We start from the raw sequence: 23,732 nt of genomic DNA, 5'->3' as shown, positions 1-23,732 counted from the left end.
CGAGGAGACACCGAGTCAAGCAGGCCGCGTCAAACGGACGTGTAGACGTAGACGAAGGCGAGCAGCAAGAGATTGAGTATGATGCCGATCACCCCCAGCAGCGCCAGGAATCTCTCCTCTGGCGTGCTGAGGTATGGACATGCTAGGTCCATGGAAATATTTTTTTTTAAACTCCCTGTTACAGGAACTGGGGTGAAAAAAAATATAGAGATATATGTATATCTATATAAAAAATGTATTAAAAAAAAGGGAAAAAGAAACTGATAATGTGCAATATAGTAGTTTTTAAAATATCTGCCAAAGTATTAAAAGAGAGGTCCCTAGTTGGTAGTAGCGGTTTGCACTGTTGTAGCGATACTATATTTAGTGTCTTTTCCAAACAAAAACAATTATATCGACATTTGGCAACCTTTTTTTTAAACCTGTTTGCTGCAGGAGCTACTTAAAAAAAAAAAATAATAATAAAAAAAAAATCCATATATGTATAATATAAAGAATAATAATTATAATAAAACAAAATACAGAAATAAATTAAAACGTGGAAAAAAATGGGAGTGTGCAATACAGTAGTTTTTAAAAATACCTAAAGTATTAAAAGAGAGGCCCCCAGTTGGTAGTGGTTTGTACTGTGGTAGTAATACTATATTTAGTGTCTTTGTTCTGCAGTACTGGTCCGTGAGTATTTATCAGGCAGTGAAACTGACGCTATCTGACAAACAAAAACAGCAATATCAACATATGAAAACCTTTCTATGCCTGCTTGCTACAGAAACTGGAAAAAACATATATATATATATATATATATATATATGTAATGAAAGAAAATTTTAAAAAAATTATTTGAAAGTCGAGGAAAAAAGAAAATGGTACTTTGCAATATTGGAGTTTTTGAAATACCTGCCAAAAGTATTAAAAGAGAGTTCTATAGTTTTGTATTGTGGTATATTTAGAGTCCGTAAATATTTCTCTTCCCAACAAAAACAATATCAAAATTAAATAAAATAAAATAAAAAAACATGGAAAAAAATAAACTTGTAATGAGAAATATAGTATTTTTATTTATTTATTTAGTTTTAAAAGAGAGGGCTTCGGTTGGTAGTGTTTCGTAGTAATACTATATTTAATATTAACAAATAAATAAATAAAAACGCTATCTTCCGAACAAAAACAAAGATATCGACCTTTGAAAAAGCTTTTTAAACCTGTTTGCTACAGAAACTGGTAAAAAAAAAAAATAATAATAATAATTGTAATGAAATTAAATTTAAAAAAATAAGTAAAGAACATGAAAAAAATAAACTTGTAATGAGCAGTATAATGATTTTTAAAAATACCTGCCAAAGTTTTAAAAGTTCAGTTGGCAGCCCTTTGAGACAATTGTGATTAAGGGCTGTATAAATCAACTTTGATTGATTGAGTGTTTTGTAGCAATACTATATTTAGTATTAACAAATAAATTAAAAAATCGCCATTTGAATCGACATTTGAAAAACCTTTTAAAACCTGTTTGCTACAGAAACTGGTAAAAAAAAAAAAAAATTATAATGAAATAAAATGTAAAAAAATAAGTAAAGAACATGAAAAAAAAGAAACTTGTAATGAGCAATATAGTGATTTTTAAAAATACCTGCCAAAGTTTAAAAGAGACGGCTTCAGTTGGCAGCCCTTTGAGACATTTGTGATTAAGGGCTATATAAATAAACTTTGATTGATCGAGGACGCTATCTTCCAAAACAAAAACAACAATTTTGATATTTGGAAAAACCTTTTAAAACCTGTTTGCTACAGAAACTGGTAAAAAAAAAAAAAAAAAAAATATTATTATTATTAAAAAAATAAAATAAAATAATTATACTGAAATAAAATTACAAAAAATAAATAAAGAACATGAAAAAAATAAACTTGTAATGAGCAATAAAATGATTTTAAAAAATACCTGCCAAAGTTTTAAAAGAAACGGCTTCAGTTGGCAGCCCTTTGAGACAATTGCGATTAAGGGCTATATAAATAAACTTTGATTGATTGAGGACATTATCTTCCAAAACAAAAACAACAACATCGATATTTGGAAAAACCTTTTAAAACCTGTTTGCTACAGAAACTGGTAAAAAAAAAAAATTTTTATGTATATATATATATTTTTATAATGAAATAAAAAGGTTTTAAAAGAGAGACCACCAGCTAGTAGTGGTTTGTATTGTCTTCTTTGTCACTACTAGCTTCTGGTCCGTGAATATTTACCAGGCAGCGAAAAACAAAAAAAAACAACGATATCGACAGTCTGAAACGACGATAAAACCCCCCGTCAAGTCCTGTCTTGGTAGAAAAGCGATGTCAGGAAGGCAGGCAGACGCTGTCAGCACTCATTGGATGTCGGCTGGAAGGCAAAGAAGATGTGACGTGGGCGGCAGTCTTCGGGAAAACGGAGTAGAAGTGTCCTCACAGCGCCGTGGCGACTAGCCAACCCAACACAACGCCAACTCGCCCTCCGGGTGCACAAATACTTGACAGTCGGGACGTCGAGGGAAACGGTCCGGAGGCTCCTAAGTGACGGTGGTGTAGATGTAGACAAATATGACCACCAGAAGGTTGAGGATGGTTCCGATGATGCCCAACACGGCTAAGATCCGCTCCTCTCGGTCGTTGGTGGAGTCGCCCTCCCTGGCGTGAGTGCTGCAGACGTAGCGGCTGCCGGGGACCATGGTTACCATCACAGGACCCCAGCGCCACGGGGCCCCACGCCTGGATGAGGAGACAGCGAAGACGCGGGTGAGAAAAGAATGGAGATCAAATTGATTCATTCGATTACTCGTTTAATGAGGCTTTAACGAGGCCATTTCTCCAAATAGCAAAGAAGTCATGAATTTAGACGGGGATCTACAAAACCTAAAACCAGTGAAAATGGCACGTTGTGTAAATTGTAAATAAAAACAGAATACAACGATTTGCAAATTCTTAATAATAACAATAATAATGGATTTTATTTGTAAAAAAAAAAAGCACTTTACATTGAGTAAACAACCTCAAAGTGCTACAGTGTATTAAAAAATAAAAATAAAAACATAATAAGAATAAATTACCTACAGTTATATTGTTAAGGACAAGGAGAAAAATACAGTGAATTCCAGACTGTAAGCTGCTACTTTTTTCCTACGCTTTGAACCCTGCGGCTTCTAAAACGGTGCGGCTAATCCGTGGATTTTTCTTCGCTCGCGGCCATATTTTGTGTTAAATAATATTCATTTTTAATTAATAAAAACAAGCAGAGACAATGAAATGGTGTGTTATTGTTTGTGCTATGGCGCCATCTTTTAGACGTACTTCCTGTTTTGATGCCATGAACGGTAAAGTATAACTGTCCATAACATTTCTGCTCGAAAGGATTCTTAATAATAATAATAATAATAATAATAATAATAATAATAATAGATTTTATTTGTAAGAAGCACTTTACATTGAGTAAACAACCTCAAAGTGCTACAGTGTATTAAAAAATAAAAACAAAAATAAAGTATATATTGTTAAGGACAAGGAGAAAAATACCGTGAATTCCAGACTGTAAGCTGCTACTTTTTTCCTACGCTTTGAACCCTGCGGCTTCTAAAACGGTGCGGCTAATCCGTGGATTTTTCTTCGCTCGCGGCCGTGTTTTGTGTTAAATAATATTCATTTTTAATTAATAAAAACAAGCAGAGACAATGAAATGGTGTGTTATTGTTTGTGCTATGGCGCCATCTTTTAGACGTACTTCCTGTTTTGATGCCATGAACGGTAAAGTATAACTGTCCATAACATTTCTGCTCGAAAGGATTCTTAATAATAATAATAATAATAATAATAATAATAATAATAATAGATTTTATTTGTAAGAAGCACTTTACATTGAGTAAACAACCTCAAAGTGCTACAGTGTATTAAAAAATAAAAACAAAAATAAAGTATATATTGTTAAGGACAAGGAGAAAAATACCGTGAATTCCAGACTGTAAGCTGCTACTTTTTTCCTACGCTTTGAACCCTGCGGCTTCTAAAACGGTGCGGCTAATCCGTGGATTTTTCTTCGCTCGCGGCCGTGTTTTGTGTTAAATAATATTCATTTTTAATTAATAAAAACAAGCAGAGACAATGAAATGGTGTGTTATTGTTTGTGCTATGGCGCCATCTTTTAGACGTACTTCCTGTTTTGATGCCATGAACGGTAAAGTATAACTGTCCATAACATTTCTGCTCGAAAGGATTCTTAATAATAATAATAATAATAATAATAGATGAGGTGGTTCGGGCATCTGGTCAGGATGCCACCCGAACGCCTCCCTAGGGAGGTGTTTAGGGCACGCCCGACCGGTAGGAGGCCACGGGGAAGACCCAGGACATGTTGGGAAGACTATGTCTCCCGGTTGGCCTGGGAACGCCTCGGGATCCCCCGGGAAGAGCTGGACGAAGTGGCTGGGGAGAGGGAAGTCTGGGCTTCCCTGCTTAGGCTGCTGCCCCCGCGACCCGACCTTGGATAAGCGGAGGAAGATGGATGGATGGATGGATGGATGAATAATAGATTTTATTTGTAAAAAGCACTTTACATTGAGTAAACAACCTCAAAGTGCTGCAGTGTATTAAAAAAATAAAAATAAAATAAAAAGATAATAAAAATACATAAAAATAAAAACTAGAACAGCCTAATAGCTAGAACTAGTGTGCATATATCTAAAAAAAGGCTTTTTTAAAAAGAAGGGTTTTTAAGCCTTTTTTAAAAGCATCCACAGTCTGTGGTGCCCTCAGGTGGTCAGGGAGAGCGTTCCACAGACTGGGAGCGGCTTTGTCCTCGGAGGTTGGAAGAGGTTAGCCTGAGATGGACTGATGCAAAGTGGAAAAGTGTTAGCATGCTAACGTTAGCCTGCTAATGCTAACATTAGCATGCTGACTTTTTGAGCTAGTTTTGCAACCGTTTACTGATGCAAAGTGGAAAAGTGTTAGCATGCTAACGTTAGCTTGCTAACATGCTAACATTAGCATGCTAACTTTTTGAGCTAGTTTTGCAACCGTTTACACCAGAGTCATATAACTTGGTATGTGACCTTTGTTAACTGTTAGCATGCATACGATAGCATGCTGGCAAGCGAACTTAAGCATGCTAAGTTTTTCATCAAATTTTACACTTTTTTCTCTACTTTCGCAGCCATACACCTTTGAGTCATATAACTTGGTGTATGAAACATGCTAACTGTTATCATGCCAACATTTGCACACATGCTAAATGTAAGCATGCTAACGTTTAAGGCTAGCTGTGTGGCTCATTTTGTACAGTTACACCTAAAACTCTCGGATTCAGACACTCAGCACCATCTTAAAAGTATGGCGGTCAGAGGTCCAGGGCACAGACAGCAGGCCCATCGAAATTTCGTTATTTTTACACGTTTGTATCATGGTATCGAATGAGTATCGTTAGAATCTCCTGTGTTCTTCATCACACGTCCTCCCCAAAACAATTATAGATCCGTTTTAGGAATTTGTAGGGAAACATGGATCCCTCTTTGTTGTTAGGTTTCAGTTTTTTTACGTCTGTGTGTGTCAGGTTCAAACACCGAACTATCTATTAAACAAGACAAGAAGCAAGGAATCAAACAGAGACAGGATTCAATTTAGCTCATGAGTTAAAAAGTTAAAGTTAAAGTACCAATGATTGTCCCACACACACTAGGTGTGGCGAAATTATTCTCTGCATCTGACCCATCACCCTTGATCACCCCCTGGGAGGTGAGGGGAGCAGTGGGCAGCAGCGGTGCCCGCGCCCGGGAATCATTTTTTGGTGATTTAACCCCAAATTCCAACCCTTGATGCTGAGTGCCAAGCAGGGAGGCAATGGGTCCCATTTTTATAGTCTTTGGTTTGGGTTTGAACTCACAACATACCGATCTCAGGGCGGACACTCTAACCACTAGGCCACTGAGCAGGGATGAGGAGAGCGTGTGGACCTGCACCCTCGCTCTGACGAACAAGTTCCACGCCTCCTCATTTATTCGGGCATTCCCTGATTACATAGCTGCAGCTGCTTCCAAGGGGAGGGGTTTCATTATACGGCAGCTGCACTGGGTCGTAAACAGTTCAAACAGAAGGTGCTTGGAGCGGTGTCAGGTTTGCCCCCCTCTCTGCTCGTAGATTCCTGACAAGGCCCTTCCTGTGGCTGTCCAAGATCTGAGAAACCGACACCTCTACGGCGCATTCCATCGCACACAGTGGAGTTTTACAAGCTGTCCGCCTCTTGCTTGATAAGATCAAAGACAGCTTTGTAAGCACCAGCGGATAGTAACCCGGGGAAACGGTCTCCACGCAGGGCAACCTGAACTCATAGAAAATAAGTTGTGTGATAACTTATATACAATTATTCTGACAGTGTGTTTACATGTTGACTAAATATGTGTGAAGGACGGGAGTAAATCCACTGGCTTCAGAATGATTTATCACGGAGTCAAGCTCGCTATTGTAAATAAATTGGATTATTTTCCAGGAACAAACTCTCCCTAAACACTCGCTCGCTCGGGTCTACTCCAAACATCCATCTTCAAGGGCATACATCCCAATAAGTCGGAGCAGCTAGAGCAGGGGTCACCAACGCGGTGCCCGCGGGCACCAGGTCGCCCGTAAGGACCAGATGAGTAGCCCGCTGGCCTGTTCTAAAAATAGCTCAAATAGCAGCACTTACCAGTGAGCTGCCTCTATTTTTTAAATTGTATTTATTTACTAGCAAGCTGGTCTCGCTTTGCTCGACATTTTTAATTCTAAGAGAGACAAAACTCAAATAGAATTTGAAAATCCAAGAAAATATTTTAAAGACTTGGTCTTCACTTGTTTAAATAAATTCATATATTTTTTTACTTTGCTTCTTATAACTTTCAGAAAGACAATTTTAGAGAAAAAATACAACCTTAAAAAGGATTTTAGGATTTTTAAACACATATACCTTTTTACCTTTTAAATTCCTTCCTCTTCTTTCCTGACAATTTAAATCAATGTTCAAGTAAAAAAAATTTTTTATTGTAAAGAATAATAAATACATTTTAATTTAATTCTTAATTTTAGCTTCTGTTTTTTTCGACGAAGAATATTTGTGAAATATTTCTACAAACTTATTATGATTAAAATTCAAAAAAATTATTCTGGCAAATCTAGAAAATCTGTAGAATCAAATTTAAATCTTATTTCAAAGTCTTTTGAATGTATTTTAAAATGTTTGTCCTGGAAAATCTAGAAGAAATAATGATTTGTCTTTGTTAGAAATATAGCTTGGTCCAATTTGTTATATATTCTAACAAAGTGCAGATTGGATTTTAACCTATTTAAAACATGTCATCAAAATTCTAAAATTAATCTTAATCAGGAAAAATTACTAATGATGTTCCATAAATTCTTTTTTTAATTTTTTCAAAAAGATTCGAATTAGCTAGTTTTTCTCTTCTTTTTTTCGGTTGAATTTTGAATTTTAAAGAGTCGAAATTGAAGATAAACTATGTTTCAAAATTTTATTGTCATTTTTTTCGTGTTTTCTCCTCTTTTGAACCGTTCAAATAAGTGTAAATATCATTAATTATTAATAATAACATAGAGTTAAAGGTAAATTGAGCAAAATGGCTATTTCTGGCAATTTATTTAAGTGTGTATCAAACTGGTAGCCCTTCGCATTAATCAGTACCCAAGAAGTAGCTCTTGGTTTCAAAAAGGTTGGTGACCCCTGAGCTAGAGCATGAAGTCAATTCGATTAATAATAATAATAATAGATTTTATTTGTAAAAAGCACTTTACATTGAGTAAACAACCTTAAAGTGCTACAGTGTATTAAAAAAAATTAAAAAAAAGATAATAAAAAATTAATAAAAATTAAAAATAGAACAGCCAAATAGCTAGAACTAGTATGCATATATCTAAAAAAAAAGTTTTTGTTTTTTTTAAAAGAAGGGTTTTTAAAGCATCCACAGTCTGTGGTGCCCTCAAGTGGTCAGGGAGAGCATTCCACAGACTGGGAGCGGCGGAGCAGAAAGCCCGGTCTCCCATTGTTCGTAGCTTTGTCCTCGGAAGTTGGAGGAGGTTAGCCTGTCCGGATTAACTAACTAATTATTTGAACGCAACTCTTCCATTTCAGTAGGAAGACAAATCAAATTGGTTTGTTTGGCAGGTTCTCCCTCGTGGAGTTGTGGCTTTGTTTCCAAAACTATTTTTTTTGTGCAACTGAATTTTGTGAAGTGTCTATATCAGGGGTCACCAACCTTTTTGAAACCAAGAGCTACTTCTTGGGTACTGATTAATGCGAAGGGCTACCAGTTTGATACACACTTAAATAAATTGCCAGAAATAGCCAATTTGCTCAATTTACCTTTAACTCTATGTTATTATTAATAATTAATGATATTTACACTTAAGAAGAGGAGAAAACACGAAAAAAAATGACAATTAAATTTTGAAACAGTTTATCTTCAATTTCGACTCTTTAAAATTCAAAATTCAACCGAAAAAAAAAAAGAGAAAAACTAGCTAATTCGAATCTTTTTGAAAAAATTAAAAAAAACAATTTATGGAACATCATTAGTAATTTTTCCTGATTAAGATTAATTTTAGAATTTTGATGACATGTTTTAAATAGGTTAAAATCCAATCTGCACTTTGTTAGAATATATAACAAATTGGACCAAGCTATATTTCTAACAAAGACAAATCATTATTTCTCCTAGATTTTCCAGAACAAAAATGTAAAAAAAAATTCAAAAGACTTTGAAATAAGATTTAAATGTGATTTTACAGATTTTCTAGATTTGCCAGAATATTTTTTTTTAATTTTAATCATAATAAGTTTGAAGAAATATTTCACAAATATTCTTCGTCGAAAAAACAGAAGCTAAAATGAATAATTAAATCAAAATGTATTTATTATTCTTTACAATAAAAAAAATAAATGTACTTCAACATTGATTTAAATTGTCAGGAAAGAAGAGGAAGGAATTTAAAAGGTAAAAAGGTATATGTGTTTAAAAATCCTAAAATCATTTTTAAGGTTGTATTTTTTTCTCTAAAATTGTCTTACTGAAAGTTATAAGAAGCAAAGTAAAACAATTAATGAATTTATTTAAACAAGTGAAGACCAAGTCTTTAAAATATTTTCTTGGATTTTCAAATTCTATTTGAGTTTTGTCTCTCTTAGAATTAAAAATGTCAGGCAAAGCGAGACCAGCTTGCTAGTAAATAAATACAATTTAAAAAATAGAGGCAGCTTACTGGTAAGTGCTGCTATTTGAGCTATTTTTAGAACAGGCCAGCGGGCTACTCATCTGGTCCTTACGGGCTACCTGGTGCCCGCGGGCACCGCGTTGGTGACCCCTGGTCTATATCTGTAGGCTGACAGTTTAATTCGACACACTTCTGTGAGCAAAATGTGTGTGTTTAAAAAGTCAGTTTGTCAAAATACATTGTTTACAAGTTCAGTGTACAAAAATTGGGTGTAAAAAAATCAGTGTAAACTAAAATCAGTGTGTAAAAATTCAGTGTAAAAACATTCCCATGGCTAAAAATTCAGTGCAAAAAAACTAGGGCCGCGACTAATTATTTTGATAGTCGATTAGTCAACGATTATCTTAACGATTAGTCGGCTAATCAGATAATAAAACGTACACATATTTAATGACTCAAATTTTTTCATCGACTTTAAACATTGTTTTGCTGATTTATTCTTTTGTTGTGCCCTAAAAAGTGTTAAAACTCAAAGTATTGTACTTTTTACGCACCAGCTGTTTGATTGTAACGTGCATCTTGGTTGTGGTTTTCATAAAAAAAAAATGTAAAGGTGTTGAAATCGCCATGTAAAATCGCTAATGCTAATCAGTAACATGTCATATGGTATATTAGACTATAGGTAGTGCATTTTTAGAAAAGTGGAGCCTTACTTTACAAAAGCAATTACAGTTGCAAGTCCAAGTGTATAGTTTTTGTTGCGCCCTAAAAAGTGTTCATACTCAAAGTATTGTACTTATTACGCACCAGCTGTTTGATTGTAACGTGCATCTTGGTTGTGGTTTTCGTAAAAAAATTTTTTGGAGGTGTTAAAATCGCCATGTAAAATGGCTAATGCTAATTAGTAGCATGTCCTGTGGTATATTGGCATCTAGGAAGTGGATTTTTAGAAAAGTGGAGCCTTACTTTATTTACGTTGGAGTGTTTTTGAGTCAATTTCTTTGTCGGCATTGAACATTGCGACATTACTAGTTGCTATATAACTTTCGAAGCAGGTTACAGGTTACGAAAGCAATTACAGTAGCAAGTTCAAGTGTATATATTTTTGGGGGATTTTTTTGAACTAGTCTTTTGTTGCGCCCTAAAAAGTGTCAATACTCAAAGTATTGTACTTATTACACACCAGCTGTTTGATGGTAATGTGCATCTTAGGTGTGGTTTTCGTTGAAAAAAAATTGGAGGTGTTGAAATCGCCATGTAAAATCGCTAATGCTAATCAGTAACATGTCATATGGTATATTAGTATCTAGGCAGTGCATTTTTGGAAAAGTGAAGCCTTACTTTATTTACGTTGGAGTGTTTTTGAGTGAATTTCTTTGTAGGCATTGAACATTGCGACGTTACTAGTTGCTTTATAACTTTCGAAGCAGGTTACAGGTTACAAAAGCTCCTCTCGGCTGCTAACGTATAGTTAGGTAGTTAGTGCAAAACGGCCTAAACTTTTTAAAGATCCAATTTTGACTCACTGGCCCCCTTAATAGTCTGTCTTTGTTGCCACAAAATGGCTTTAAATGATCATCTGATACTTCTGTATAATATAGCTAGGGGTGTCACGATTACTGGTACTCGACGGTACCAATTTTCGGTATTTTTATGTGTGTTAATAAACAAAAATATTTTTTGGGTAGCAAAATATTTTTTTTATTGCAACGTTTAAAAACAAGCAGAATGATAACTGCTGTCCAGTTGTTATATTTTATTTTACTATCACATTTCTGAGTCTCAATTACAGTTGCAAGTCCAAGTGTATCGTTTTTTTTGTCTTTGCTGAACCAGTCTTTTGTTGCGCCCTAAAAAGTGTTCACACTCAAAGTATTGTACTTATTACGCACCAGATGTGTGATTGTAACGTGCATCTTAGTTGTGGTTTTCGTTCAAACAAATTTGGAGGTGTTAAAATCGCCATGTAAAATCGCTAATGCTAATCAGTAGCACGTCCTGTGGTATATTAGCATCTAGGTAGTGCATTTTTAGAAAAGTGGAGCCTTACTTTATTTACGTTGGAGTGTTTTTGAGTCAATTTCTTTGTCGGCATTGAACATTGCAACATTACTTGTTGCTATATAACTTTCGAAGCAGGTTACGGGTTACGAAAGCAATTACAGTTGCAAGTCCAAGTGTATCGTTTTTTTTTTTCTTTGCTGAACTGGTCTTTTGTTGCGCCCCAAAAAGTGTTAATACTCAAAGTATTGTACTTATTACACACCAGCTGTTTGATTGTAACGTGTATCTTAGTTGTGGTTTTCGTTTAAAACAAATTGGAGGTGTTGAAATCGCCATGTAAAATCGCTAATGCTAATCAGTAGCACGTCCTATGGTATATTAGCATCTAGGTAGTGCATTTTTTGAAAAGTGGAGCCTTACTTTATTTACGTTGGAGTGTTTTTGAGTCCATTTCTTTGTCGGCATTGAACATCGCAACATTACTTGTTGCTATATAACTTTCGAAGCAGGTTACAGGTTACGAAAGCAATTACAGTAGCAAGTCCAAGTGTATATTTTTTTTAGTCTTTGCTGAACTAGTCTTTTGTTGCGCCCTAAAAAGTGTTCATACTCAAAGTATTGTACTTATTACACACCAGCTGTTTGATTGTAACGTGCATCTTAGTTGTGGTTTTCGTTTAAGACAAATTGGAGGTGTTGAAATCGCCATGTAAAATGGCTAATGCTAATCAGTAGCATGTCCTGTGGTATATTAGCATCTATGTAGTGCATTTTTAGAAAAGTGGAGCCTTACTTTATTTACGTTGGAGTGTTTTTGAGTCCATTTCTTTGTCGGCATTGAACATTGCAGCATTACTTGTTGCTATATAACTTTCGAAGCAGGTTACAGGTTACAAAAGCAATTACAGTAGCAAGTCCAAGTGTATGGTTTTTTTTTTTCTTTGCTGAACTAGTCTTTTGTCGCGCCCCAAAAAGTGTTAATACTCAAAGTATTGTACTTATTACACACCAGCTGTTTGATTGTAACGTGCATCTTAGTTGTGGTTTTCGTTTAAAACAATTTGGAGGTGTTGAAATCGCCATGTAAAATGGCTAATGCTAATCAGTAGCATGGCATATTGTATATTAGCATCTAGGTAGTGCATTTTTAGAAAAGTGGAGCCTTACTTCTTTTGGAGTGTTTTTGAGTCCATTTCTTTGTCGGCATTGAACATTGCAACATTGCGAGTTGCTATATTAATAATAATAATAATAGATTTTATTTGTGAAAAGCACTTTACATTGAGCAAACAACCTCAAAGTGCTACAGTGTATTAAAAAAAATAAAAAAAAAAAAAATATATATATATATATATATATATATATATATAATAAAAATAAATAAAAATAAAAACTAGAACTAGCACGCATTTATCTAAAAAAAGGCTTTTTAAAAAAGAAGGGTTTTTAAGCCTTTTTTAAAAACATCCACAGTCTGTGGTGCCCTCAGGTGGTCAGGGAGAGCGTTAGCATGTTGATGTTATATATATATATATTAAACTAAAGTCCTACGCCCGTAATTACCGTCTGTGATCCAATCAAGGAAGTGCAAAAATAAAAGTCATTAGGGACTTGCCACTGAGTGAGAAATGCAGAGCCATCCCATGAAAACCTTTTGCATAATGTTGATCCTAATTGCTGCAGAATGGCGCTCGGCTTAGGTTACTGTCAAAATAATTCATATAGGACATGATATGAATTCCCTACAGATGCCGCATCGGCGCTGAGGCATACAGTACACACCACGTCGGAATCATTTCCATCCAATCGTAGCAAAACGGGGAAAAGGGATCTCGAAGGAGACAATTACGAACGTGTCGGGTAAACCGTAAGCAATCAGACTTTGATCGCATTTTAAGTTGTAGAAAAATACTCCTTACGTACTTTGCAATGAATGTGACCTGTGCTTCAAATATAAATCCAAGGAAGACAATTTTGTTTTGACTACTTTGTTAGAAATGTTCTAAGACAACATGTATGTACAACCCCCGTTTCCATATGAGTTGGGAAAAGGTGTTAGATGTAAATATAAACGGAATACAATGATTTGCAAATCCTTTTCAACCCATATTCAGTTGAATATGCTACAAAGACAACATATTTGATGTTCAAACTGATAAACTTTTTTTTTGTTGTTGCAAATAATCATTAACTTTAGAATTTGATGCCAGCAACACGTGACAAAGAAGTTGGGAAAGGTGGCAATAAATACTGATAAAGTTGAGGAATGCTCATCAAACACTTATTTGGAACATCCCACAGGTGTGCAGGCTAATTGGGAACAGGTGGGTGCCATGATTGGGTCACCACTTTGTCGACAAATGCGTGAGCAAATTCTTGAACAGTTTAAGAAAAACCTTTCTCAACCAGCCATTGCAAGGAATTTAGGGATTTCACCATCTACGCGCCGTAATATCATCAAAGGGTTCAGAGGATCTGGAGAAATCACTGCACGTAAGCAGCTAAGCCCGTGACCTTCCATCCCTCAGGCTGTACTGCATCAACAAGCGACATCGGTGTGTAAAGGATATCACCACATGGGCTCAGGAACACTTCAGAAACCCACTGTCAGTAACTACAGTTGGTCGCTACTAGAGATGTCCGATAATATCGGTCTGCCGATATTATCGGCCGATAAATGCGTTAAAATGTAATATCGGAAATTATCGGTATCGTTTTTTTTATTATCAGTATGGTTTTTTTTTTTTTTTATTTTTTTTTTTTTATTAAATCCACATAAAAAACACAAGATACACTTACAATTAGTGCACCAACCCCAAAAAACCTCCATCCCCCATTTACACTCATTCACACAAAAGGGTTGTTTCTTTCTGTTATTAATATTCTGGTTCCTACATTATATATCAATATATATCAATACAGTCTGCAAGGGATACAGTCCGTAAGCACACATGATTGTGCGTGCTGCTGGTCCACTAATAATACTAACCTTTAACAGTTAATTTGACACATTTTCATTAATTACTAGTTTCTATGTAACTGTTTTTATATTGTTTTACTTTCTTTTTTATTCAAGAAAATGTTTTTAATTTATTTATCTTATTTTATTTGATTCATTTTTTTAAAAAGTACCTTATCTTCACCATACCTGGTTGTCCAAATTAGGCATAATAATGTGTTAATTCCACGACTGTATATATCGACTGATATCGGTATCAGTTGATATCGGTATCGGTAATTAAAGAGTTGGACAATATCGGCATATCGGATATCGGCAAAAAGCCATTATCGGACATCCCTAGTCGCTACATCTGTAAGTGCAAGTTAAAACTCTCCTATGCGAGGCGAAAACCGTTTATCAACAACACCCAGAAACGCCGTCGGCTTCGCTGGGCCTGAGCTCGTCTAAGATGGACTGATGCAAAGTGGAAAAGTGTTCTGTGGTCTGACGAGTCCACATTTCAAATTGTTTTTGGAAACTGTGGACGTCGTGTCCTCCGGACCAAAGAGGAAAAGAACCATCCGGATTGTTATAGGCGCAAAGTGTAAAAGGCAGCATGTGTGATGGTATGGGGGTGTATTAGTGGCCAAGACATGGGTAACTTACACATCCGTGAAGGCGCCATTAATGCTGAAAGGTACATACAGGTTTTGGAGCAACATATGTTGCCATCCAAGCAACGTTACCATGGACGCCCCTGCTTATTTCAGCAAGACAATGCCAAGCCACTTATATTTAAACGGGGTTTGTATAATCAACGTTGTATCAAAGTCTTGTGCCTGCTGGGTTATGACTCTGCGTTATTGACTGCATAAAATCATCAAGTCAATACAAGCACTTAAAATAGCGTTGTCTCAGCTTAAAGGCACAGTATTCTTAGCCGTGTACTACCAAATAAGGAATCTATAAATGGAAAAAAAAACCCTCATAAATAATTTCCAGACTGTGTTCTTATCTCCTCATGGGGCAGCACGGGGGCCACGGTGTGGGGAACCAGATCCGGACGACACTTAGAACGTTCCACGGCCTCATTACGAGCTTGACTAGCCAGCGCTCGCAGAATAGGAGGCCGGCGGCCGTGAAGGGACTGTCACTTCTCCTCAGCCGGCGTTCACCCGTGCTCGTGTGTTTTTACAGTGGGAGCATGTGCGAGTGTGCGAGACGATGAACCCCCGTGACAGAGTGAGTGTACATGTATGCACCGTGTGTGTTACGGCGAAAATGACGAGATAATGTGTCTGTATGCGGGATAAAGCGCCTGCTGCCGGTCATGCCTTTCTAGCTTAAGGGCTATTTTATTATTATTTATTATAGGCGCACTTCAAATCCTTTTATTTTCTCAAAAATTGACAATAAATGCCTTGTAACCCAGTGCGACTAATCTAAGGATTATTTCTGGTTGTGCTTACCAACCTCAAAGCAATTTTATTTGATACGTACTGTAATGATAAGTGTGACCAGTAGATGGCAGCCACACATTAGAGATTCGCCTGTTCAGTAAATAAAGCAAGCAACACCAAAACGTTGATGTTTCATCGAGAATATAAGACCGTTCCACGCGGCAAATCCGTCAAAATGCAACTTCGGTAAACTATGAAGTTGACCGCTTGGTGAAACGCGAAACATTACACAGTAGTCAGATGTACTGTGCTTCAACGTACAAGTATTTTTATGGTTTGTGTATAAGGACCCCCAAAATGGCACCCTAACATGACCCCTTTAATGCACCTTATAATCTGGTGCGCCTTTTGTATGAAAATAGACCTGAATAGACATACTCACCGACAGTGCGCTTTATAATCCGGTGCGCCCTATGGTCCGAAAAATGTGGTAGTTTGTTGTAACTTCGCGAATTTGCAATGAGTTATTGGGTCAAAATTGATCGATTCAGTTTACAATATAACATACGTGACAACAATGTCTTGGTATGTGACAATAAATAGATAAATCCAATTATTTCCATATTTAACATAACAAAATAACCTATAAAAAATGTGTCAAAATTCAACAACTTCGGTTAGCTATGAAGCCGCACCGCTTGATGAAACACGAAACATTACACAGTAGTCAGACGTACTGTCCTTCAACATACAAGTATTATTATGATGTGTTTGTGTATAAGGACCCCAAAATGTCACCTATTAGGATTTACCTTATAATCTGGTGCGTCTTTTGTATGAAAATAGACCTGAATAGACATACTCACCGACAGTGCGCTTTATAATCCGGTGCGCCCTATGGTCGGAAAATGTTGGTAGTTTGTTGTAACTCCGCGAATTTGCAATGAGTTATTGGGTCAAAATTGATTGATTCAGTTTACAATATAACATACGTGACAACGGTGTCTTGGTACGTGACAATAAATCGATAAATCAAATGATTTCCATATTTTACATAATAAAATAACCGATAAAAAATCTGTCAAAATTCGGCAACTTCGGATAGCTATGAAGTTGACCGCTTGATGAAACGTGAATTATTACACAGTAGTCAGACGTACTGTGCTTCAACGTACAAGTATTATTATGGTTTGTGTATAAGGACCCCCAAAATGGCACCCTAACATGACCCCTTTAATGCACCTTATAATCTGGTGTGGCTTTTGTATGAAAATAGACCTGATTAGACATACTCACCGACAGTGCGCTTTATTATCCGGTGCGCCCTATGGTCCGAAAAATGTGGTAGTTTGTTGTAACTTTGCGAATTTGCAATGAGTTATTGGGTCACATACGTGACAACGATGTCTTGGTATGTGACAATAAATCGATAAATCCAATTATTTCCATATTTTACATAATAAAATAACCGATAAAAAATCGGTCAAAATTCGGCAACTTCGGTTAGCTATGAAGCCGCACCGCTTGATGAAACACGAAACATTACACAGTAGTCAGACGTACTGTGCTTCAACATACAAGTATTATTATCATGTGTGTGTGTATAAGGACCCCAAAATGTCACCTATTAGGATTTACCTTATAATCTGGTGCGCCTTTTGTTTGAAAATAGACCTGAATAGACCCACTCACCGACAGTGCGCTTTCTAATCCGGTGCGCCCTATGGTCGGAAAATTTTGGTAGTTTGTTGTAACTCCGCGAATTTGCAATGAGTTATTGGGTCAAAATTGATTGATTCAGTTTACAATATAACATACGTGACAACGGTGTCTTGGTACGTGACAATAAATCGATGAATCAAATGATTTCCATATTTTACATAATAAAATAACCGATAAAAAATCTGTCAAAATTCGGCAACTTCGGATAGCTATGAAGTTGACCGCTTGATGAAACGTGAATTATTACACAGTAGTCAGACGTACTGTGCTTCAACGTACAAGTATTATTATGGTTTGTGTATAAGGACCCCCAAAATGGCACCCTAACATGACCCCTTTAATGCACCTTATAATCTGGTGTGGCTTTTGTATGAAAATAGACCTGAATAGACATACTCACCGACAGTGCGCTTTATTATCCGGTGCGCCCTATGGTCCGAAAAATGTGGTAGTTTGTTGTAACTTTGCGAATTTGCAATGAGTTATTGGGTCACATACGTGACAACGATGTCTTGGTATGTGACAATAAATCGATAAATCCAATTATTTCCATATTTTACATAATAAAATAACCGATAAAAAATCGGTCAAAATTCGGCAACTTCGGTTAGCTATGAAGCCGCACCACTTGATGAAACACGAAACATTACACAGTAGTCAGACGTACTGTGCTTCAACATACAAGTATTATTATGATGTGTGTGTGTATAAGGACCTCAAAATGTCACCTATTAGGATTTACCTTATAATCTGGTGCGCCTTTTGTTTGAAAATAGACATGAATAGACCCACTCACCGACAGTGCGCTTTATAATCCGGTGCGCCCTATGGTCGGAAAACGTTGGTAGTTTGTTGTAACTTCGCGAATTTGCAATGAGTTATTGGGTCAAAATTGTTCGATTCAGTTTACAATATAACATACGTGACAACGGTGTCTTTGTATGTGACAATAAATCGATAAATCGAATTATTTCCATATTTAACATAATAACATAACCGATAAAAAATCTGTCAAAATGCAACTTCGGATAGCTATGAAGTTGACCGCTTGATGAAACGTGAATTATTACACAGTAGTCAGACGTACTGTGCTTCAACGTACAAGTATTATTATGGTTTGTGTATAAGGACCCCCAAAATGGCACCCTAACATGACCCCTTTACTGCACCTTATAATCTGGTTTGCCTTTTGTTTGAAAATAGACCTGAACAGACATACTCACCGACAGTGCGCTTTATAATCCGGTGCACCCTATAGACGGAAAATGTTGGTAGTTTGTTGTAACTTCGCGAATTTGCAATGAGTTATTGGGTCAAAATTGATTGACTCAGTTTACAATATAACATACGTGACAACGGTGTCTTGGTATGTGACAATAAATCGAATTATTTCCATATTTAACATAATAAAATAACCGATAAAAAATCGGTCAAAATTCGGCAATCTCGGTTAGCTATGAAGCCGCACCGCTTGATGAAACGCGAAACATTACACAGTAGTCAGACGTACTGTGCTTCAACATACAAGTATTATAATGGTTTGTGTATAAGGACCCCAAAATGGCACCTATCAGGATTTACAATATAAGATACGTGCCAACGGTCTCTTGGTATGTGACAATAAATCGATAAATCGAATTATTTCCATATTTAACATAATAAAATAACCAATAAAAAATCGGTCAAAATGCAAATTTGGTTAGCTATGAAGCCGCACCGCTTAGTGAAACGCGAAATATTACACAGTAGTCAGACGTACTGTGCTTCAACATACAAGTATTATTTGGTGTTTTGTTTCTCAATATTATGCAAAAACCAACTTTTCTTACCTATTGGTACCTGCTGATGTGCATTTGGGATCTGCATAAGTCCAGAAAATGCGCCATTGTAGTCAATAATCTCCTTCTTGTTCTCTATCTTCTTGTTGTGGGGCATTCATCCTCTGCTGTTGCCATTTCTAATACAAAGTAGCGCACAGTTCTAACTTATATCTCTCAGTAGACTCGCTGTGGAAGCGCTAAAAATGACAAAAATGGCGGAGAGAAGACGCTGTCGAAGTGGAGGCACGTGAATAAGACCGCCTACAAAACGGCGCATCCCGAAGAGACGGCCAGAAAGCGGCCCGAAGATGGTCTGTAAAACATAATCTTTGCAACATTTTGACCAAAGAACGACCATTACATGTTATGTACACCACAAGGAAGTGTTTTAAATATAAAATAAAATCATAACATGACCCCTTTAATGCACCTTATAATATGGTGCGCCTTTTGTATGAAAATAGACCCGCTCATCGATACTGCGCTTTATAATCCGGTGCGCCCTATGGTCGGAAAAATTTGGTAGCTTGCTGCAACTTTGCGAATTTGCAATGAGTTATTGGATCAAAATTGATCGATTCAGTTTACAATATAACATACGTGACAACGGTGTTTAGGTATGTGACAATAAATCGATAGATGTAATTCTTTCCATTTTTAACATAATAGAATAACCGATAAAAAATCGGTCAATATTCAGCAACTTCGGTTAGCTATGAAGCTGCACTGCTTGATGAAACCCAAAACATTACACAGTAGTCAGACGTACTGTGCTTCAACATACAAGTGTTATTATGGTGTGTGTATAAGGACCCCAAAATGCCACCTATTAGGATTTACAATATAAGATACATGACAACAGTGTCTAGGTATGTGACAATAAATCGATAAATCTAATTATTTCCATATTTAACATATCTAAAATAATCGATAAATTCGGTCGCATATTGTTTTTTTTAATTGTTTTTTTATTTCAATGCTGCTGTATACTGTTGTATTTTACCCTTTGGTAGATTTTAATGTACATTGCACTGCCGCAGCCATCTGTACAGCAGATTTTCACAGCTTACATATATATATATATATACATATATATGTATATATATACATAGATAGATAGATAGATAGATAGATAGATAGATAGATAGATAGATAGATAGATAGATAGATAGATATACCGGCCCCCAGACACATTTTCTTCTCTAAATTTGGCCCCCTGAGTCAAAATAATTGCCCAGGCCTGGTCTAGCGCCAATGTCTGACATGTTAGAACCTTGTAAACCATCTCGGGCTCTGAGAACCTCAGCAAGTCTCCCGCTGGTCCGAGAGTCAGGACGAAACATGGTGCGGCTTCAGTTGTACATGCCTAAAATCCAAAACGGTCAAAACCTCAAATCCTTCACATTTTTTATCTAATGTGCATTTGATAACATCGTATTTTATCCACATTCTTTGATTTGAATTAAATTATTTGTTGATCTTTATTTCAATTCACATTCTTGTAACGACACAGGAAGTCCTTCATACCGACAGCCATCAGACTGTATAATGCATATGTTCCTTTTTGACTGTACTGCTGATTAATAGACTGTATTTATATTATTCACATGTGAATAAGGCTGTATAATAGACAGTATTATATTATTCACATGTGAATAATGCTGTATAATAAAATGTATTTATATTATTCACATGTGAATAAGGCGGTATAATAGACTGCATTTATATTATTCACATGTGAATAATGCTGTATAATAGACTGTATTTATGTTATTCAAATGTGAATAATGCTGTATAATAGACTGTATTTATATTATTCACATGTGAATAAGGCTGTATAATAGACAGTATTATATTATTCACATGTGAATAATGCTGTATAATAGACTGTATTTATATTATTCACATGTGAATAAGGCTGTATAATAGACTGTATTTATATTATTCACATGTGAATAATGCTGTATAATAAACTGTATTTATATTATTCACATGTGAATAAGGCTGTATAACAGACTGTATTTATATTATTCACATGTGAATAATGCTGTATAATAAACTGTATTTATATTATTCACATGTGAATAAGGCTGTATAATAGACTGCATTTATATTATTCACATGTGAATAATGCTGTATAATAGACTGTATTTATGTTATTCACATGTGAATAAGGCTGTATAATAGACAGTATTATATTATTCACATGTGAATAAGGCTGTATAATAGACTGTATTTATATTATTCACATGTGAATAATGCTGTATAATAGACTGTATTCATGTTATTCAAATGTGAATAATGCTGTATAATAGACTGTATTTATATTATTCACATGTGAATAAGGCTGTATAATAGACTGTATTATATTATTCACATGTGAATAATGCTGTATAATAGACTGTATTATATTATTTACATGTGAATAATGCTGTATAATAGACTGTATTATATTATTTACATGTGAATAATGCTGTATAATAGACTGTATTTATATTATACACATGTGAATAAGGCTGTATAATAGACTGTATTATATTATTCACATGTGAATAAGGCTGTATAATAGACTGTATTATATTATTTACATGTGAATAATGCTGTATAATAAACTGTATTTATATTATTTACATGTGAATAAGGCTGTATAATAGACTGTATTTATATTATTCACAGGTGAATAATGCTGTATAATAGACTGTATTTATGTTATTCACATGTGAATAATGCTGTATAATAGACTGCATTTATATTATTCACGTGTAAAAATACCTAAATGTTTATTGTCTATTGTGAGCGAACTGTGGTGCTGAATTTCCCCCAGGGATCAATAAAGTACTTTCTATTCTAGTCTATTCTAATTTTCTGCATCTGTAAAGGACTTCCTGGCTCATTTTCAAGAAAACGTGTCTTGACTTGCCATTAAACGATTAATCGTAGCAAACATAATATAAATCACAGCTTTTTCTAACCGATTTAATCAATAATAACACAATAAGAATATTACCGTATTTTCCGGACCTTAGGGCGCACCGGATTATAAGGCGCACTGCCGATGAATGGTCTATTTTCGATCTTTTTTCATATATAAGGCGCACCGGATTATAGGGCGCATTAAAGGAGTCATATTATTATTTCTTTTTTTCTAAATGTAAAAGACTTCCTTGTGGTCTACATACCATGTGATGGTGGTTCTTTGGTCAAAATGTTGCATAGATGATGTTTTACACATCTTCAAGTCGCTTTCTGACAGTCGCTTCCGGATGCGCTGTTTTGTGGGCGGACTTATTTACGCGACTCACCTTCGACAGCGTCATCTTTGTTGTAGCGGTGTAGCATGCAAGGACGGGAGTGGAAGAAATGTCAAAAGATGGCGCTAACTGTTTTAATGACATTCAGACTTTACTTCAATCAATTACGGAGCAGCAGGAAATGTGTCCCATGAAAAACCGTCCGACAGGAACTCTCTAATAACTAAAGTTCCTTGGGTGAATAATGTAAACTCACTACACCGGTATGTTTTAGCGCTTTAATGGCGAGTTAACTGACAGATATAAGTAAGAACTTTACGCTACTTTATATTATAAATGGCAACAGTGGAGGATGAATGTCACATATGTTATAATAATTATGCATATATTATCACAAAACTTTTATGCTTAAGGGCCGTTGCTATAATTATTATCAACTGTGCTGAAGTGGTATTTTTCTTTGTCTGTGCAAAACTGGCAATCCAAAAAATTGCAAGCCAGTCTGGTATCAATGTTTATGTCCAGGAACGGCCTGCTGACTGCCAAGGCCGAAAACACCGCCGTGACGCAGACAGAGCAGAGACAAGGCGATATCACCAGCGTCAATACATTTGCATTTTTGTGTAATCATATATTGTGTCTAACTGGAGTTGTCGGGATTACCCCCCTTCCCTCAGCGACAGCTTCAGTGATGTAAACAGGGACCTCCCAAATAAATTGGGCTGGACTTTTAGAACGTAGTTTGGATCTGTAACTAGAGTACAGCCCAAAACGCGTGTCTCCTCGTTGAGCCAAATTGAATTCTGTCTCTGCATGATTCCTCGCTTCTCGTCTGTTTTAATAGATGTCGTCAGTGTTTGAACCTGACACCACAACAAGAAGATAGAGAAAAGGAAGAAGCTTATCGACTACAAAGCCGGATGCGGGCAAATTTTCAGGACTTATGCAGATCCCAAATACAGATCGGCAGGTACCAGAAGGTAAGAAAAGTTCATCTTGCATAATATTGCGAAACAAAACGCCAGATAATATGTCTTACCTTATACACACACCATAATAATACTCCTATGTGGAAGCACAGTACAATCCATCAAGTGGTGTGGCTTCATAGCTTACCAAAGTTGTACTAAAACATTTTGATAGATTTTTGAGAACCGTGTGTAATGTTCTATATTTTCAATGGAACTTATAAAATGTTGGCGTTGTTTACTCGAGTCATATTGCCATCATAGTGCAGTCTACACGTATCAGTTCAGTTACAGCTCTTGTCATTACCAAATCTGTGTTATATGTGTTTTATGTTGCACCAAGAAAAAATTCCTAGTCGGTGAACCCGTTCTCAAACAATGGCAATAAAACTATTCTGATCCTGATTCTGATTCTG

At 35.9% G+C, this 23,732-nt stretch overlaps 1 protein-coding gene across 3 annotated transcripts in view; it reads right to left on the bottom strand.

Annotated features, from left to right (window-relative positions):
• Positions 1–2,241: 2,241 nt before the first annotated feature.
• Positions 2,242–23,732, bottom strand: part of LOC133663919 (protein TUNAR-like) — a 30,527-nt gene continuing 9,036 nt past the window's right edge. For all 3 annotated transcript variants that reach the window (XM_062068651.1, XM_062068652.1, XM_062068653.1), the window contains one exon: positions 2,242–2,742. In XM_062068651.1, the coding sequence (XP_061924635.1) occupies positions 2,544–2,711 (168 nt within the window). In that variant the 5' untranslated portion in view covers positions 2,712–2,742 and the 3' untranslated portion in view covers positions 2,242–2,543. The remainder of the gene's footprint in view (positions 2,743–23,732) is intronic.

The sequence above is a fragment of the Entelurus aequoreus genome, linkage group LG13 (assembly GCF_033978785.1).
Source record: "Entelurus aequoreus isolate RoL-2023_Sb linkage group LG13, RoL_Eaeq_v1.1, whole genome shotgun sequence".
NCBI classification, from domain to species: domain Eukaryota; kingdom Metazoa; phylum Chordata; class Actinopteri; order Syngnathiformes; family Syngnathidae; genus Entelurus; species Entelurus aequoreus.
The sequence above is the reverse complement of the archived record's forward strand: the minus strand, read 5'-3'. Positions and strand labels throughout refer to the sequence as shown.